Below are 20319 nucleotides of genomic sequence, written 5' to 3'. Positions count from 1 at the left end.
TGTCAGCACAATTACAACACATCTTCACACTTGTAAACAATACCCCACATACCACAACAAACTATTAATCTCTTGCTCGTTGTTTTCGGACACACCTGCCTTACAAGTTTTATTTGATCTTGTTTTATGGATTTATGTTGTCCACTTATGTTCACTCCCTCCTGTGAGACTTGGTAAGATATCTGTTTTGTTAAAAACCTGTTGTTATATGGTAAATAAATCAGACGAGAACATATTTATAAAGTCCACAAATACACATTCAGGTTTTGAGATAAAGGAATCACCATGGCAACAGAGGCAGGATGGGCAGAGCACAGACAGGCTCCCAAAAATCATCCATACTCCGCCACAAACCTATCCACACAACAGACACACACAGTTTATTGTGCACACATTTTACAGTTTGTTACCTTGTTTTAGTGTGAACATCCCATCCTTGTCTTTCAGATTGAAGGTCTTTTATGACATGACTTAGCTCTAAACACCTCATGTCAAACATAGCCCTGGTTCAGAACATCATAAAATCCTGAAATTCTTCACCCCTTGGTAACTTCAGTTCAAACACTCATCAACAGTTATAAACCTTTACTGCACCAAACCCTTCTTCTTCCGTCAACTATCATGTGACCACTGATGCTTTCAGAACATTAAAGCAATTATCAACACCATAAAGCAATTATCTTCGAGTGTAGACCAACAATCACCTCTTCAGCACACACAGATTTCTTCTGATTGCAAATATCTTCGTTCAGTTAGATGCCTTATCTACAAATGCAGACAAACCTAACACAGAAACACATGCAGTCAAGTCCTGAACATCTGGTGTCATCATGGGTGACAATCTCTGAGGCAGCAGACGTGCAGTCACCGTGACAGTGTTTCCGCGGCAACATGGCTCAAACAGCCTGTCTGCTGCCCACCCATACCGTATGCGGCCTCATCTCACCTCAATAGACTATGTCAGTGTGTGTCATAATCATTATTGCGTATGCTGTATCTTCATGTAATCGTACATGATTTGCTTTGTGTAATACACTCAACAAAAATATAAACGCAACACTTTTGTTTTTGCTCCCATGTTTCATGAGATGGACTTGAAGATCTAAACTTCATTCCAGATACACAATATTACCATTCCTCTCAAACATTGTTCACAAGTCTGTCTAAATGTGTGATAGTGAGCACTTCTGCTTTGCTGAGATAATCCATCCCACCTCACAGGTGTGCCACATCAAGATGCTGATCTGACATCATGATTAGTGCACAGGTGTACCTTAAACTGCCCACAATAAAAGGCCACCCTGAAATGTGCATTTTGTTTCTGCTTTATTGGTGGTCTGGGGACTCAGAACCAGTCAGTATCTGGTGTGACCACCATTTGCCTCATGCAGTGCAACACATCTTCTTCGCATAGAGTTTATCAGATTGTCTATTGTGGCCTGTGGAATGTTGGTCCACTCCTCTTCAATGGCTGTGCGAAGTTGCTGGATATTAGTGGGAACTGGTGCACGCTGTCGTATACGCCGGTCAAGCACATCCCAAACATGTTCAATGGGTGACATGTCCGGTGAGTATGCTGGCCATGCAAGAACTGGGACATTTTCAGCTTCCAAGAATTGTGTACAGATCCTTGCAACATGGGGCCGTGCATTATCTTGCTGAAACATGAGGTGATGTTCATGGAAGTATGGCACAACAATGGGCCTCAGGATCTCATCACGATCTCTGTGCATTCAAAATGCCATCAATAAAATGCACCTGTGTTCTTCGTCCATAACAGATGCCTGCCCATACCATGACCCCACCACCACCATGGGCCACTCGATCCACAACATTGACATCAGCAAAGCGCTCACCCACACGACGCCACACACGCTGTCTGCCATCTGCCCTAACAATGTAAACCGAGATTCATCCGTGAAGAGAACACCTCTCCAACATGCTAGACGCCATCGAATGTGAGCATTTGCCCACTCAAGTCTGTTACGGCGACGATCTGGATCAGGTTAAGACCCCGATGAGGACGACGAGCATGCAGTTGAGCTTCCCTGAGACGGTTTCTGACAGTTTGTGCAGAAATTGTTTGGTTATGCAAACCAATTGTTTCAGCAGCTGTCTGAGTGGCTGGTCTCAGACGATCTCGGAGGTGAACCTGCTGGATGTGGAGGTCCTGGGCTGTTGTGGTTACTCGTGGTCTGCAGTTGTGAGGCCGGTTGGATGTACTGCCATATTCTCTGAAACGCCTTTGGAGACGGCTTATGGTGGAGAAATGAACATTCAATGCACGAGCAACAGATCTGGTTGACATTCCTGCTGTCAGCATGCCAATTGCACGCTCCCTCAATGCTTGTGGCATCTGTGGCATTTTGCTGTGAGACAAAACTGCACATTTCAGGGTGGCCTTTTATTGTGGGCAGTTTGAGGTACACCTGTGCACTAATCATGATGTCAGATCAGCATCTTGATGTGGCACACCTGTGAGGTGGGATGGATTATCTCAGCAAAGCAGAAGTGCTCACTATCACACATTTAGACAGATTTGTGAACAATGTTTGAGAGGAATGGTAATATTGTGTATCTGGAATGAAGTTTAGATCTTCAAGTCCATCTCATGAAACATGGGAGCAAAAACAAAAGTGTTGCGTTTATATTTTTGTTGAGTGTATTTCCAGACGACGGTGCAGGCCTAGCCACACTAAACCGGCACACTGTGAGAACAGGCAGATGGAAGGTTAGATGTTATGATTTTTATATATCAGGAACATTCAACGCAAGCCACCAATATGGATTGTGAATATCATCAGAGTGAATATGCCACATTTCAACTCCATTTTTAAGACTAAGGCTGCAGTCTAACTGTAAACAATGGCCAGCCCATAGAACAGGCAGTCCTCACACAAATATCTGCTATCCAGATATCCACAGGCTACACAGGAAGCCCTGAATTATTGGCTGCTGCCCTTGAAGGCTGAGTCATTAGATGATAGCCCATGGGTACCCAACTGGCTCTGCAATAACTTGCCCAGAATTTAACTGTGTATGCTCTGTTTTTTTAGAACAGAGTGTCGTGTAGTAGTACTACAAGCAGGTGAATTTTTTTTCCTTTGCCTTTGAATTTTTCCATGTATGAACTCTGCCACCTATGTTGGGCTATCATGAAGCTAACTTCATTACCATTAGCGATGCTAACATTAGGATTACTCACCAAACGCGTGCACCGTTGTCAGGCTTTTACATTTGTGTTGCAGATTTTTGCATTCATTTTGTGGATTTTACATTTGTCTTGCGTCTGCTTGCATTATTGTTGTGGATATTGCATTAAAGAGAATGCTGGGTCCCACAGGTATGAGGCCTACACGTGGGTTCCCGGAGTCTGTGATGCTTCCTTAGTACCAGCTGAGCTGACCTCACACGTGTATAAAACACAGCATGCAGGAAGGAGATGCATAAAAAATTCAACCCCGTCTTTACAATAGCTGCAGGGTCCTGAGTGGAGGAGCGGGAGAAAATGAAAGTGGACGGAACAGGAGACGCCTCAGGTCAACATGTTCATGTGAACTATGTGTCATAGTAAGCTGTTAACATTTGCCACTCCTGTCCCACTTCTGCTTGGCTTTCTGTGACCATTTATCCGAACATAATGAAACACATACACACACACGGACACACAAAGACACTGCCACATACATATATGAAAATATTCTTTCATATTCTGCACAGCACATTAATGCAGAAAAGAATGAGCATCACAAGAACAAACACAGATTCCCATGAGGTCTTAAAGCAAAGGCCTCCATGCCTTTAGCACTGACTGAACTCTAGTGCCAAGCAGTTGGTGCAGCATAGGTGTTTGTATAATAGTCCAGTACAGTAGCTTAGGAACAGAGGTGTGAGTCATACAAATATACAGAGCACTGGGCCAGGCCATGCCTGAGGCTACTGGCGCAGCAAGCTACAGCTTGTCTGCAAATAGCAGGGCCCAGGGGATAATGACCCCAGTACATACTACATCCTAGCCTCATTACAGTAGTCACAGTACAGCAGAGGTGTACTCTGCAGAGCTTGAAATAAAATGTACGAGTAAGTCTTTTAACAATAACAGTTTAAAACCTGAAAAACACAAAAAAGCCGCAAATTCTCTCATCTTCTCAGTACGGCAGTCATAAAAATAAATCTGTTCCTCATAACTCAACTGACACCATCACAGGAGATGTACAGAAGCTTTTGTATCTGGACGACAACCTTATTGACATCACAGCTGGCTGAGAGACACAGAACAAGAGAGTCGCCCCACACCTCTTATCTGCATCAAACAGACTAAGCACAGACCCACACTCAAACAGCTATGCAAATGCAGTGCGTCTGTAAGATGTCCCAGAAGCAATTCCCTGCACTACTGTTTTCTTGTAAGACATAACATTACCCAGAATGGCTGTGTGAAATAAAAGGTCTCTTCGTTTGATCAAACTCATTCAGTTTTGAGGATGTTGGGATTGGCAGGACCTTGGCATGCAGATGCCAAGGTCATATTTTGACATGACAAGTTTTGGGCTGGCTTTATTTTGCAGCACACAGAGCCGGTCAGACACTAATCACAGGTTTAATCCCTGCTGCCTCCTGTCTATATGTCAGAGTGTCCTTGAAGCCACTGCTCCCGCCCTCCTTTCATTAATGGTTCTGCCCACTGGTAACTTACTGCAAACTAGGAATAAGACATGCTTTGGATGATGGCACAATTCCAATGCAGTCCAATCATATATATTAATCCATCAAAGCAGATGCATTTTACAAAGAAACAGTTTTTTTACACAGCTTTTAAAGGTGGGGAGGAAAGTTACTGCTTGTCCTTTAGGTGAGAGACACCACAGTACTCACCTCGCTATCATCTACATCTACGTCCTATCTCATCATTATCACGTCTTACCTTCCTTTTTGCCCTTTTATCTTTAATTGGAAACCTTTCCCATCTCCCTCTATATTCCCAGTTATCTGTTCTGCTTCCTTTTTGTGCTCAGCCCTCCTTTACCTGCATTTATCCCTCTGTCACCACTCCATCCCTCTCCTCCGCATGTCCTTTCTCCCCCCCTCAGGCAAAAACCCTGTCTCATCCATTCCACTCCTCTCCCCTCTCTGTCATACGCTCTCCTCTCTCCCACCACTCACTCTAGCCTTTTCTTCCCTGCAGCCCTGTCGACGAGACGAGACGTCTGTGTGTACCATACACTGATCTCTGCAGACACCTGTTCCACCCCCACCCTTCCCTCCATCTCCACACACACACACATGCACAGAAGGGGATGAGGGGAAAGCGTGAAGCAAAACGCTCCAGTGAATAATTTAAGTCTCTACAGCAGGGAACCAAAATGGAGTCTGTCAAGCTGACAGATCCATTGAAACAGCAAAGAGACAGGTTGCTCACTACCTGGAATCCGATACTGCGTCTGGCAATGATATACTGACTGATGACTCTTTCTTATCTTATTACATTTAAACTAAAATAACCTTTTCAAAGGTGAAATGCTGACTGCAGAGGATTCCTCAAGTGTGTGTCAATAGACCCTGAGATCAGCAGTGCTGGATATATGAATTCAGCAGGGTTCAAATATTGATTTACTTATCAGTGATCCACTTTGGATAAGAAACTTCTTAGTATGGCACAAAACCTGTATAGCAGCACACTAAATTATGCAGCATTTGAAGAATCAGATTCGAGACGAAGAACTTTGGAGACAAAAAGTGGGCGGAAGCATCAGAGGGTGAAAAAGCAGGCAGGGCCACTCACAGTTCAATGGCTTTGTTCCACATGATGACGTAGCCTGAGAGCATGAAGGACTCCACGTTGACAATGTGGATGTTCCCTCGTTCTGTGCCGATGTACAACCATTTACTCTGGAAGGGCAGGTGGCAGAAAGTTATCCTGCAAAGAGAAAGAAAGTATTAGAAGAGCAGAAAATTAAAAAGAGAGAGAGGAAAAGAATGACGGACAAGCCAAGGAGAAAGACAGAGGCTTCTTGAAAATCACTCAACATCCTATTATAACCACAGACAAATTATGCAAAACTTTGAGAAGATTATTTACCACTCCACCAGGTCGAAGCAGTCAAGATGAGAGTGGCAAACCAGAGAGACTTTTGAGTCGTTCAATCAGCCCTTTTCTTTACACCCAGAGGATACAAGGGGACAAGGAGGCACCCGTAATTCTCCTGTTTTTATTATCACCCCTTCATCTCCTCCTTTCATCCATCCATCAGGCTTAAGTTTAATGAGAGGTGATAAACCCTTCCCTCCTTAACTGTGTCTATCCATTCATCTTCTCATCCATTTTTCATCATTTTCTTCTTTCATCCATCCTCCAACTTCAACCTCCAATCTGTCAGTGGAATAATAATGTACAACCTTGGTAATCTGGCTTGCTAATATTTCAAGGTCGTTCGGCTCCTCCAGTGATCCTTTTTGATTCTGTATGGTGGCCACACCTGTGGACCTGAGTGGCATTTGACTACTAAGCCCACAAGATTCAGCAGCCAGTGTGAAAATAGAAATTAGCATGTCCGCACATATAGCAATAGTTTAGTCATATTATGGCGTAATACTTATGACTTTATTGTGAGCGCGTACGAACAAAAACTGCGAGCAGCCAAAAACATATTGCTTTAGCTCAATTAAAGTGTTATCTACACGCAAAATAACATATTTCCCTCAGTTTCAGGTTTTTCTCCTCACCTTGCACTCTCTCTCTGCACGCTCAGTTCAGCCTTCCTGCTCGCACAAGTTGGCACAGCGTTACAAATACACCAGAATTCTGATTGGCTACTTATTGCCCAATTAAATCGCACCCCACCAGACTATCTGGCGCGCACGATGATGACATATTTTGTTTTAGTGCCAGCTCCAGCTGCTACCGAAGTTAGCGTTTTAGCAAGTGTTCTTTTTAAATCCTGGATATTTCGGTGAGTATTTTGTTTATAATTACTACATGGCATTAGAGAAATAACATTTTTCGTTTAGTGTGCTATTTGGCTGTCACCATATTTTAAAGCTAGCGTATAGCTCCACCAAACACAAAAGCAGAATGCATTTAGCCTACCTATCGCTCTCTGGCTCTGTAGCATGTACACTTCGTTTATCACGTACAGACTACTTCTTCTCTATTGGTGCCAGCTTCTGAGGGTTTCAGTCTAGTGTCAAGTTTAGAGCGCCCTCTACTGACAAGAATGGGTTGGTAACTACAATGACGTTGCTAACTTAAAACACAGTCTTTCAGAATATCATTGGCGGGCTTTTGTTTTAATCACATAGCACCACATAAGCAGATGGATATAATGTCGGTGTCCATCTGCACATATGAGGCTTTGGGCATCATGTTAGCATGCGTTGATTCCCAGATGAGAAAATCAAACTCTGTGTGTGCAATGGTTAATTGTCTCTGTACTTATGTGCCTGTGCGTGCTTTTCTGTCTCCAAGTTAAGTGGATATGAATTATGTCATGTACATATGTTCTATATGTTGTGTACCTGATCTGTGTGCATACATCTAAGCAAAGCGTTCTGAGAGCAAGTACAAGAGGGCCAACTGAGCGGCGGTGTCAGAAGCATAATTATACAAATTTGCTCCTCGTTTGTTCGTGTGTGTGTGTTCATCTGTGTGTGTGTGTGCAAATACAGTATGCATTGTTTTGCGTAATATGCGTGCGTCATTGTGTTCACACTTGTTGTGCGTGCACGTGTCTCCTGGTGAAATCTCCAGCTTCAAGTGGTCACGACACACAAAGGCAGCTGCCAGCTTGCAGGCTCAGGGCCAAACACATTGCCTCAGAAAAGACAGACGCATGCAACGCAGCACAACTCCGAGCCCAGGGTATGAGTGCACAGTTCACTGCAGATAAACGTGTAACAGACAGATTTATGTGATGTTCCTATCAATGAGGATCAAACTTACAAAGGGAGTAATCTGTTCCTGCCTGTAATTAGAAATCACCAGCATGAATACTTTGATCTAAACTTCTTGATCTAGCCTTCCTTTTGATCAAACTACCTTTAAGCGCTGACCACTACCTGCTGAAGGGCAAACAGATGTGAGTTAGGACGAGGACGCATACTTTTTACAATTTCTGCAAACACGTTAAAAAAGAAGACTAATGATGATTTGCCCTGTAATATAAACACACAGAAAATGAGGCAACATCAGAACTTTGTGTGGATCAGTTTAGTATTGGAGAATTGGAGAGTTCTCATATTATTAATGCACTTTTCTTTTTTTTGGAGGGTTCAGATCTTTCCTGTGACCCTGTACTACAGGACAAGCAGGTTCAGATGATGGATGGATGGATGGATGGTTAGGATCTTGTCTTGGATGCTTTTTTAGTTTCTTTTTTATTTTTGGCTACCATATCCTCGGTTGCTGTAGCCTACCTCGCTAAAGCTGCTCCCATCTTTAGATCTGACACACCAGTAACACTGATAAACAGTGAAATATAGGGAGATGTACCTCACACAAACATGGCCGTGTTGTTCACATATTTATCATCAGACACTCTAATAAAGACGATGCAGGTAGGCCGGTGCAGCCAGTGACAGCTGATTAACTATGAATATCGGCTTTGAGATTCCAAAGACCTCGGTCTACTCCAGGGTCTCCATTAGGAGGAAACTAATCTAGATTCCAGCCTGCAAACACATGCAGTACACTTAAAGCTTCTACAGTTTATCACAACTGAGGCAAGACCTTAATGAAATATCTCTGCTGTATAGAATCATTTCATTTGTTAGCAGTCATTTAATTGAAACTACAAAATAAGGCTTTATAGGTTTTTTTCTCATTTAAACCTGAAGTCAGGGCTATCTGACAGAAAATGTCCTTAATCTTACCAAAGAGCAAATCTAGTTCATGTTTGAAGCACACAGCCTTCCCATCACCCACTGTTATCTCCCATCATATTTTTTTTTTTGACGGCAGCATCCACAGCTGCAGTGCATTCCTGCGAGGCCATGAGGTGACGAGAGCATCCTACGCCAGAATGACTCGGCAGGATTTCTTCTGCTCTCCCTCCATCCCCACACTCCTTCCCACAGACTGACTCACTGCTCTCTGGCTGTGGCCCAGTCTGTCTCAACTCCTCCCCCTCTCCACTCCTTTCTCTCCTCTCCTCTCTCCTATAGTGCCTGTGATCTGATGTGAATGGATGCTGATGCTAGAAGGCTTTCTGCAACACTGCTTTCACCCATCAACCTAAATTCTGATCAGAGGAAGGAGGCAGAGAATGAAACAAGGTGGAATAGGAGGAGCAGGTGATGGTTGAGAGCTTGCAGAATTTAAAAGTTAATCAGAAAAGAGGAAAAACACACCTAGATTATCATCTGAAATCAACAGTGTATAGTTTATTACAGTACAGTGGTACAGTTTTTTGTAGCTGTGATGTCTGGATCCAGCGTGGCTGACAGTCAGCAGGCACACCACACCAGCACACCAGCTCCTGGATATCACCTGTTTAGTAGCCCCCAGTGAGTGTTTGTGTATTGTTTTTAATATAGCTTTGGTGCTCTCCCCTGACTCTCCTTCTCCTCTCCTTTATCCTTCTCCTCCAGCTGTCACTCACCATTAGCCCGGCCAGTCCCATTTACTGTGTGAAAATGACCTTAGTAAAATGGGTCTTAAGTTCGCCCTCACAGCTAGTTCCACTTGGCATAAACCCCTATCGTACCGACCATAACCGCCGCTGCTCGCCTTGTTCAAAAATATTGGTGCTAATAACAGCAAAACTGAACAATAAATGACAATAACTTACTAGTTGCATGTTATTTGAGTGTCTTGGGTTGATACTGGTCTGGTTGTGGCTCTGTCTATGTGACATGCTTTGTGTCTCTGATTGTTTGTATGTCTATCTAATTGCATCCAGAGGCATCCATTGCTACTGCCCCCTGAATTATCCCACTCCAATCCACAGAGACCAGACAGGATTAGGACAGCAAGCCAGACAAACTCACCACCAGCAACCAGCCATTCACTCCCACTGCAAGTGTCACCACAACCTTACACTCCTTCCTCTCTAGTTTGCAAGCATTGGTCTCTACATACTTTTAAGAAACTGCACTTCTTTGTTAACTTTATTTTTCAGGCCTGCAGTTCACCACTTGGTCTATTCACATTACCAGTAAAACAATGTAAAAATGTTGATGGTATAAAGTTGTTTGGACCCACTAGAAGCCACCCAAAGAACATTAAACATGTTTTTTTGTCCACAGGAAACTGTTTGTGCCATCTGCATCAATTTACTCATGATCCAACATTAAAGAGTTATAATAATCAATATTTGAAAACAAGCTCTGGAAATTAGGTCACAGGCAAAAAACATCTCATTAATTAACACATTGTACCTTATTCTATCACTTTTTAGTACACAGTGTCTAATCTGATGACTCATCGCCTGATGCACATGAAAGTAAAATTAGGAGTGTCCTGAAAATAAAGCCTTCCCTGTGATCAGCGATAAACCTTGACATATGTGGAGGAGTTAACACAATGTTTTTCTGATTCTGCTGCCGCGGATCGTTTTTGTTTGGGTGACTGTGCTTTTTGTTGATGGAGGAAATGGCTGCATCGTCCTCTCCACGCTGATGAGCTAAAGTCAAGCATCGAACAAACAACTCAGAGAGGTGAAAAAGACAAAGCAAAGGTAAAAGGATGGGACACAGAGGCTGTGGGTGACCAAGACTTTTACAGATCTGTCTGCTCCAATCCTGCAACGTGTGACCTTAAAATCTGCAGACATTGTTTTCGTGGCTTCAGTTTAACAAGCAGCCTCGACTTGAGGTGACACTTCTAACTGTGATCATTTTATTTCCTTTGACACTTTTTATATATATATATCTTAGTAAATATGGGGTGCACACCACATTTCCATAAAAATAAACAAAGCATAGATGTTTGCAGGCTTGAGTGCCAGACGAGAGCAACGTCAGGAAAGAAGAAACAAAATGGATCCAACAAAATACTAATGGTCCCATTAACTCTGGAAACTGCTATTGTAGTGGAGGACTGCAGAGTTCTATGTCAGTGTGCAGAGCGGGAGAATGGAGATCTGCAAACACTTGACCATAATTTGATACAAATGTAAGAAGCAATTACCTGTCACATAAAACCTTTCATGTAGGTTACTGCTTGAATAAAGATGTGAAGACTAAAAAAAATGTGTTCTTGGCTGCATTAAATCTGCACTCACAGAAGCTGTTATAGCACAAATAACTGCTTTAAAAGGACGACGCACATCTTGTTTTAAACCAAGTAAAAGATGAGCAGTCAAAGACGACACAGCAGTGTTTATATTTCCTTTCATCAACATCTCTGGATGACTTCATTCAGTACCTGAATGCATCATATCCTCTGTGTATGGGTGTCAGCTGATGCACATTAAATGATGCGATATAATGCAGCTGGTGCTTGTTGAAGCTAACACATCACTGACACGTACAGGCAATTATCATTCTAGTTCACCTGAGTGGTGTAAAAAATCAAAAACACAACCTGAGAAATATCTCATGTGTTTCTACTGTTAAACTCTGTGAGACATTGAAGGACAGCCAGTCTGATCGTCCATCACTCAGATCAACTATTAAGAGTTAAGTCCACTACTTTAGTTTGACTTCCTTCTCTCCTCTTCCTTTTCTAAATGTGTCAAGTGACTTTACAGCTTTGCCATCCTGACATCTCTCAAGATGCAGTAACGCGCTCCTTCCTGATGGTGTGTCTCGAGGTCATTGCGTCGGACGGCAATGCTTACTAAATGTCAGAGGCGGTCAAGCGCCTCCGCGAGAACACAACCCGCCCTAAAACCCGCTGCTGGCCACCTGTCCATCACATCAGCGCTGCCTCAGATCACCGGTTCTGACATTTAACCCGTTCACCATTTTTCACAGTGACAGATCAGCGACTAATGATATGATTGGCTGTGATGGGTAATCACTGCGTTTGTGATTGGAGCAGACAGTGGACAACAACTAACCTTCAGGTGAGGTGAATCTGCACTTGTACCTCATACAAAAAATCATGTGATTTTTTTCTGTTTCATTTAATGGTAGAAGGAATAGGGATGGTGGCCCGGGCTGTAGCCATAATGCTCTATTATCATATGTTAATAATTGACAGTACTTTTTAAAAATGAACAAAAAATACAAAGCTTTGTCCAGTGAAAAAAGCTGCATTTGTGCATTTGACTGCCAGTGTGTGTGTGTATTTACTGTCTGTTTATGTGTGCTTGTGTAAACCTTCAGGTGTTTGGGTACTTTCACACCTGTGCCCCAGTGAAGGGAAATCCTCAAAGGCAGAGTAAGTGACCCAAATAAAGAGTGTTTAGTTAGAGACCAGCAGAGAGAGAGAGAGAGAGAGAGAGCATCAGCCTCTCTGTCACCTCCTTTGCCCTGTGCACAGTTTTGCAGACACATTTGCTAAATGAAATGCTGCCTGTTTGCATACAGTGTGACAGCAAAACCTAACAGTTGACACAGGCAGCAAACTGTGGCTCCGAATGCCACAGTTCATGTTGCACCAGATCAAGTGTTGGAGGGGGGTCTAATTGAGCGTGGATAACTGAGAGGAAAAGAAGGTCGGACACATTGGCTTGGCCTTGCTTACCTCTCTCTGTTGAACTTGAGGGAGTGGAGGATGGCTGGTCTCTTCTGCCTCAGGTTCCACAGGTGGACACTGTCATCAGACAAAGCACTCACCAGCGCCCCCTGTTAGAACAGAGAGCTTACATGTCATTCATTTGGGGCACACCAGCAGAGGTTTCCATCCACATTCACAGAAAGCATAGACTGTCCCTGTGACATGTGCTGGTCAGACTGTATTCTCCAGAGACTGGGGCTGAATTTAAATCAGGCAGCTTTCTCCCAGGTAACCACGATGATTCATAAGATGTATAAGAGTGCATGTGTGCGTGTAGGAGGCACTAAAATCATCTCCAGCTCCCTAAGGGTTTGTTTGAGCTGCTGAGTCACAGTCACAGACGCTAACACAAACACTAAGTATGAAGTACTGAAGGAGACGAACATTCTTTCAATTTAATTGAATCAGAAAGGCTGCATGTATTCTATGATGCTAGCACGTCTATCAAGTAATTTAGTGTTTTCAGTGAGGCCTTAAGCCTGTCATGACAGCGGAGCAATTAGTTAATAGGGTGCATTGTGTCCAGACACAATACATCATTGATGCTGTTTAATCTCTGATCAAAAAATACTCACTGATTTGGTTAGAAAGCAGAGGGGAGGATGGGATATGAGGAGCAGAATTATGACAGCCAGAAGTGACACATGACAAGCATTCATATTTTAACGCCTAAGTTTGCTTGTTATACTATATTACTGACTAAAGCTGGATGTCTCACATATCCTGTGTGAATTTAGAGTGTTGACTGTCCACATCCTCACTACATATATATAAGCAATAGGTGCAGTATGATGGTATAGAGAGACTGTTATAGTGACCCACATCTGTGCCTCTTTGTCACCATAGTAACATGCAAGCATAACTGGAAACAAGCCTGACTTTAGCTGGGTCAGTGCAAGTGATGGGTTCTACCAGTCATTAGGCATACAAGCAGCAATTTTCTCTCTCGCAAGTCTGTCTCTACACAAGTTCTGTATGGTCTGAGTTCTACCAGAGGGGCACCGAAGGTCACACTGTGTAGGGATTAGTCTGCTCTGAGGTTGTATAAATTAGATTTGCACATGTATTCTCTTCATAATCTTTAGCTTAATTCAAAGTAGCTGAACTTAGAAAAACGGAAAAATAAAAAGCTACATTTACAGTTTAGTGTGATGTTTAAACAAACACCTGATTAAAGTGAGTACATCTCTGTCTCTGCTTCATACTGCAGCGCTGGTCTCTGTTGTTGTTACTCACCTCATTGATAAGAAACTGTAGCTGGATGACGGCTGCTCCACTCTCATGCTGGCAGTAACACTCCACCCCGGGACGACCAAACCTGAAAGGTTCTCAGTCAAGGAACATTACACCAGGAGTGTGTGTTTATAAAGGAAGTGTGCAGTGTGTCTGCATCAGACAAGAAGGTCACTACACCTTATGTTACATTCACTTTTCTGATTCATCGTTAAATGCCTTACAGCTTTAACAGTTTAAACAGGTTACATTTATTTTCACAGAATAATCGCACTTAGGTGCCGGTTAACCAAATAATAAATGTATTTCAGGTGTTCATTATGACCTGAAACACACAGATGGCTGCGGCTGCACGGAAATAGATAGGTTTGGACGAGGCTGCTTGGGAGGAATAAATACTGAATATAGAAATGTAACAAGCAATGAGAAGGAGAAAAAGGAAAGGCTGAGGTCAGATATTCAAATATATATCAAATGAATCAGCAGAGAGGAGGTGGATGTTATGTGAGCAGACCAGAGAATAATAGCAGAGAAGGAAAAGGAGGGAGAGCATACAGTTAAACAGAGATAAACCGCCCTTGTAAGAGATGCAGGAGGAGGAGGAGAGAGAAGAGAGGAAAAAGAGAGAGAAGGAAGGAAAAGGTGGCGGCTGACAGAGAGTAACGAGTTTCCCTTCTTGAGGAGAGTGAATGGGTGAGCTTACTGATTATATCCATTCATTGCTCCCATGAGCATTGGGGCTCAAGGGGGGGTTGCAATTTGTCATACCGGGGGCACATGGAGGTGTAACACCCAGGGGACGACACTATTGCTCATCATTAATGTGTAAAGGTGCATGTGGCCAGCTACTGTAAAGTACCTGCAGAGGGATCCAGCTAAAACAGTCTGACACATAAATACACATTTACCATCAATTATAGGAGAATACGTCCTGCATCTACAGCACACACACAAAACAGCACAAGTGACGCTAAGAAAGATGCTGATTTAAGTCGAAAAACATCACAATCCCTCAGTGCGCATTCAGCCCCCCAGTCAGGCGTCAGTGTAATTTATTAAGCTGTAATACATGTTATCATTCCTGCAGTGTGTTGTGACCTTCCCACTTAATAAACCCACCAACACATACAGCCAAAGCCATCCCTTTGATTCAACCTATACAGTCACTGTTTTACCTTTGTATCAATATTTTTTATATATTTCATATGTGTAGTTCATAAGCTTGCAGGAAAATTCTTTGTTTTTGTGGCCTTTTGTTTTCAGACACAGCAGGCATTTCTACGTGTAAAAAGCATATATTACATTACATCTGTGTGAGTTATATTTTACATATACAAATAGGTTTAGATGGCAGACTACAAATAGATATATATATATATATATCCAAAGACTGTCCCTGATCAGAAAGAAATCCATCAGTTCCACTAGATTTTAGCCAATAAGCCCCCAGGGGGATTGAGCAGTCTTGTACACGGCTTAGCCTCAAAACCTTGAAACTTGTTATGGCCACCAGCCACTCTTAACTCCATGAGAGCTTAAAATCTGCCAGTGTTAGACGGAACCTGTAAATAAATCAGGAAGCAGAGCTGGCAGCTTGATGTTGTTGAATCTTGAATATTAGATGTTTTTAACCACATCGCTACAACAGAGATGTGAAAATCTCAATAAAAGTGAAAGATGCAGAGTGACAGAAGGTCACTGCTGCACTGAGCATTCAAAAGTTTAAAACTTCTAGAAATTTAAAAACAAAAAACAAACACCATTAGAGAAAGGGAAAAAGCTCATCAGCACGCACCAAATCACCGTCACACTCACTGGACGGGGACACACAACCCCAGTGCGTTCTCCACTTGACCTAGTATGCCCGCCTTCCTCCAGAAAACTGCTGGCTAATGGTCACAGGCTCTGAGAAGGGCATGTGAGCCAAATGTGCAAGTAAGGCAGAGCAAGTTTAAATCAACTTATCTAACAAGGATCATCATGCATTATATGCTAAAGGCATGTTATTAGTAAGGTTTCTGAGACCACACAGGATGGATTAAGGTGCTTGTTGGAACACACACACACACAAAAACGAACAAATTGATACAATCAATACAAGAATTGATTAAGCTAGGACACAATCATCGTCCTTTATTAGCCTCGTCCCAACTCTATCCAGCAGATCAGACTCTCCACACTGCTTATCTTCTCTGCACAGAAACCTGCTGAGCTTACATGCAGCGGGGCCAGTTAGGCGTTAGTCAGGATGGTTTGGATCCAGCAGCAGCACAGACCATCTAACTCAAAGTAACTTAATTGAAAACTCTGTCCTAATGTTGCCTGGCAACCAAACCTTCCAGGGCCAAGTGAAGGAGGAAGAGGACAGAATTTAAGGTGGTCATTTTAAACTGCTCATGTTGCCTCCTCTTTGAGTCGAGGCGGTGATCCCACGTGCACATAAACATGAGGTGTGCACACACACAGAGGGAAGTGCCAGCTTTTGTTCTGAATTTCAAGTGAATATCGCCATAATTAATAATAATAATAATAATTAAAATGCAGCGGTCCACCACAAGGCTAAGCTTCAATGTGGGTCCCCCACACATAATTAGTATAGTACAAGTAAAGCAAATATTTAGATGTATAAAAACACCAAGGTTACTTTTTGCCATATGCTGACATTTCCAATACATAAAGGAATTCATCATAAAAGATCACTCCATCCTGAAAGTCTGTCTGTGTTATGTATTTGAATGGCTTCCTCTTGCTCTCTGTATCTGATGGTAATTCAATCTTTATCCAGCACATGAAAGCTTTTACATTTGTTTTTTGTAAAAACCTCGGGCACTGGGCTGCTGTTTACTTATGCTGTGTCAAACTGCGTTTCCTATAAAATACATGTTTTCCTCTGGCAGTGTGTTTCTTGCCTCGATTTCACGCCAGGGTAGGGAAATAACATAATTTCAATTTCTGTGGGCTGTTTTCACATCGCTGGCTTGTGACACGGTTTAACAACGTTTAGAAAATATTTCACTGGATTATAGGAAAAAAAAGATAGTAGACCACTTAGAGTCCCTACTGTATAATGAACAGGATCATCCTTTTTGCAGTGATTCTTTAAGAAAAATGAAGGTGCGTTATTTTATTGTCATTCTCCGAGTGCATTTTACTGACACAACTTGCCAGAAGGGAAAACACTCAGCACTTAAAGAACAAATAATAATAATAATAACAGCAAAATGGCAAAAAAATGTCCTTAACATCTCAGTTGGCCATTTTATTTCTAGTATTTTAACAAACTTGACTCCAAAATGCTTCGTCTCCATCCACATGGGACAGGCTCAGTAGAAGACGTGTCACAGTTGACATGACACGTCTGACATGAGCATTCCTCATATCTTTTTTAGCCAAGAGAGGACTCTATCTCAGCCTGCATCCCTCTCAACCACACTGCACCAACTCCAAAAGTGGACGGACTGACCGCAGGCAGCGATAGCAGCAAGACAAGACGACAGGAAGACAGAGAGCCCAAGCAGAAAGTGGGTCAGCGTCACGTCTTGTCAAGTCCGATGAAATTTTCCCCAGCTATTCTAGAAGTCAAAGTTGAATGATAATTCCCTTTTTATACTGCTCTTCTTATATTTATTTTTGTCAAAGCCACGGGCAACTTTCCTGACAGATAAAGGTGAGTCACCAGGCATCTGGAAAAGCAGAGATGTCACAGAGAGAACTGGCTACTGGAAGCATGCTGCAGGTTTTTTTTTTTTTTATGAGAGCATCCAGGAATAGGGTTGATCTTGATAAGTGTAACTGAATAAAGATGAGCCTATGTGCAGGAGAGAAGATTTAGCTTTCTGCTTGTCTGCTTGTAAGAGGAATAGAAATAAGGAAGGAGAGAACGCAGCGTTTGCCGCGAAAGTTCTCAAAGAGAGGCAAGATTATGTTTTAGCATGAGTGATAAAGAGAAGGAGAAACAGGCAAGCGGACCAGACATCACAGACAGGGGAAGAGGCGGTTAATGGAGGATGCAACGACGGAGGAATAAGGGAGAGGCTGTGTGAGAAAGCAACAGAAAAAAAAGCAAGCCTGGGAGCACTGAGCCGTTATGACGTTGTGCCTCAAGTGACGTCAAAGCTAGCCACTCATACATCACCCTGCCAAGGAAGGGGGGGGCGGGGCCACAGGGTGCAGCCTGCTCTGCACTGGACCGATAGACAGGGATGAGGATAGAGGTTGGAAGGCAGAAAAGAGAAACAGAAGAGGTGGAGCTGCAAAAACATGAAAGAACTGAAGGTGATAAAAGGGGATGTTAGAATAGCTCTGCAACAATAAACTGTGCAAACAACGAGGGAATAATAATGTCACAAAGACCCTCGCCACAGAGGATTCAGCTCTCATTAGGAGGCTAAACCTGACAAATTATCCATGATGCTGCAGCAGACCTTGACCTAAGCCTGCACGAAGGACCTCATCACCTTCCTCCTGCTCCCCCCCTGGCTGCCTGTGGCTGTTTACATCAAATTCAAAGGCTGCTTTGGGAGCTTTGTCTCCATTTCTCCAGGCCATGATCCGACCCCGCACTGTGCCCAACGATCCACTAAACTCTCCAGCCCCAACCTGCCGAATGACAACTGATGATATTTTTATAACAGCTAAAGGTTGCCACAAAGCCTAAGTTTGCAAATATACACTATTCTTATATCTTTGTAGCCTATTTTGTGTGTCAGCACCTTACAGCGCTGGCACGGTTGTGTTACCTGTGTAAAGCGGTCAGTAAAAATTGTCTCAACTTGAGCAAAAAACATGCTCAAAACAGGTTTTTAACCGTCGCTTAGCAACAGCAGGAACAATAACTAGCATCCGACCAAGGTGCTGCAACACACCGCAAGCTAAATTTAGCTCTCTAGACGCAGGTCTTCACCCCTTAGAGCTTTAGAGGCTCGTACATCGTAGCACTCGTAACCCTGCTATGAGACTTACTCGTGCTCATTTGTTTTCCTTCCACTCTTCCTCTGTTGGAGCATTCAGGCAGCACTTGATACATCAATGACAGAGAGTGCGCAAAAGAATGGCGCTCCCTCGTGGATTCCATCAAAAAAAAAGGTGTTGTCATGGAATCACAGGGAAACACACATAAAAATAAACACACAAATACAATCCTCAGGCACCATCACACACACACAGCAAGAAAAACCGTCGAGTTGAGCAAACTGGTGATTCATTTGTTTAACACAGTCCTTGTATAAATAATCCCCTCCTGACACATTTGATTTATTATGCAGGCAAACAATTAAACTGCGTTGGGGCCACTGAGTGTTTGTCGCTGCCTCAGCTTCCACACACTGCAGTGCAATACACACACAGAAACACACACATAGTATAGGGCCCCCTGCCCCGATAAGATTCATCCAGATGACATCCTTGACAATGGCCATTTGCTGAGGTGCACAGTTCAACATTGCAGTAATCACCATCGGGGTAAAAAATGGGGCTCGTTCCAAGAGTCTGCAGGTAGAAGCCCTGATGAGGGCCAGAGAGATGCAGCAGAATAAGTCCTGTACAGGCAGGGAGAGCTTAGATGCTTGAACATGTGGTTGGGTAGATTTACCAAAACTAACCAAACTAATGAAACCCCACATTGCTCTATAAAGAGAGGTAAAAACAATACAAAAATAAGAGAACATTTGGGAGTAGTGCATTGCAGGAAAAAAAAAATTACATACAACCACAGCCCTCGCTGTGTCCCTTGCTGACCTATTAAGATTACACTGAAGCACAATGCCGAGACAAAAACGGAAACATTAGTATGGGTTTGGGCCAGCGAGCACAGCAGCCACAGGGGTGGTACACAGTAAAAACTGCAACCTCCCCATGCTGCAGGGATAATGTGAATTGTTAGTTGTTGGAGCACGGCCAGTTCTACCCAATAGCAGGGTGTTAATAACCCAGGACATCATTTAATTTTAGCAAGACGACTCAACACAGAGGAAATATCTGTGAAGGGATGAGACAGAGGGAGGTGAAGGAAGCTTTTTGGAAATGTACTGGTTGTAGAGATCGAAGGCTGGAAAGAGTAAAGGAGGGTGGGAGACAGAACGGAGGAGGGATTAAAGGGGGGAAAACTATATGAGAATAAATGTTGAGTCAGCAAAACAGCTTCGGCCGCAAAGAAAATGAGAGATGCGGAAGAAACGGGAGGAAGAGGTGAGAGTGAAAGAGACAGGAGAAACGCTGAGGGAGAAAAAAGTGTGAAAGAAGAAAGAGAATGAAGTCAGCAGTGCCGCATGTCAGAGAGCTGGAAGGACAAAACCGGACCTTTATATAGTCAGAACATTTTTAATAGGATAGACAGTTATTTTTTAGATATGCTCTACCAATTGCCAAACTGTTTAATAGTCTCATTTACATGAGTGTGACAGTCAGCAGCTTAACAGAAATCATGA

General features: G+C 43.0%; 1 protein-coding gene across 3 annotated transcripts in view; it reads right to left on the bottom strand.

Annotated features, from left to right (window-relative positions):
- Nucleotides 1–20319, bottom strand: part of stxbp5a (syntaxin binding protein 5a (tomosyn)) — an 80771-nt gene that overhangs the window by 42357 nt on the left and 18095 nt on the right. For all 3 annotated transcript variants that reach the window (XM_028397804.1, XM_028397805.1, XM_028397802.1), the window contains 3 exons: nt 13898–13979; nt 12629–12729; nt 5783–5917 (listed from right to left, as the gene is read on the bottom strand). In XM_028397804.1, the coding sequence (XP_028253605.1) occupies nt 5783–5917; nt 12629–12729; nt 13898–13979 (318 nt within the window). The remainder of the gene's footprint in view (nt 1–5782; nt 5918–12628; nt 12730–13897; nt 13980–20319) is intronic.

The sequence above is a fragment of the Parambassis ranga genome, chromosome 24, assembly GCF_900634625.1.
Source record: "Parambassis ranga chromosome 24, fParRan2.1, whole genome shotgun sequence".
Classification (NCBI taxonomy): domain Eukaryota; kingdom Metazoa; phylum Chordata; class Actinopteri; family Ambassidae; genus Parambassis; species Parambassis ranga.
This window is presented reverse-complemented; position numbering and strand designations above follow the sequence as displayed.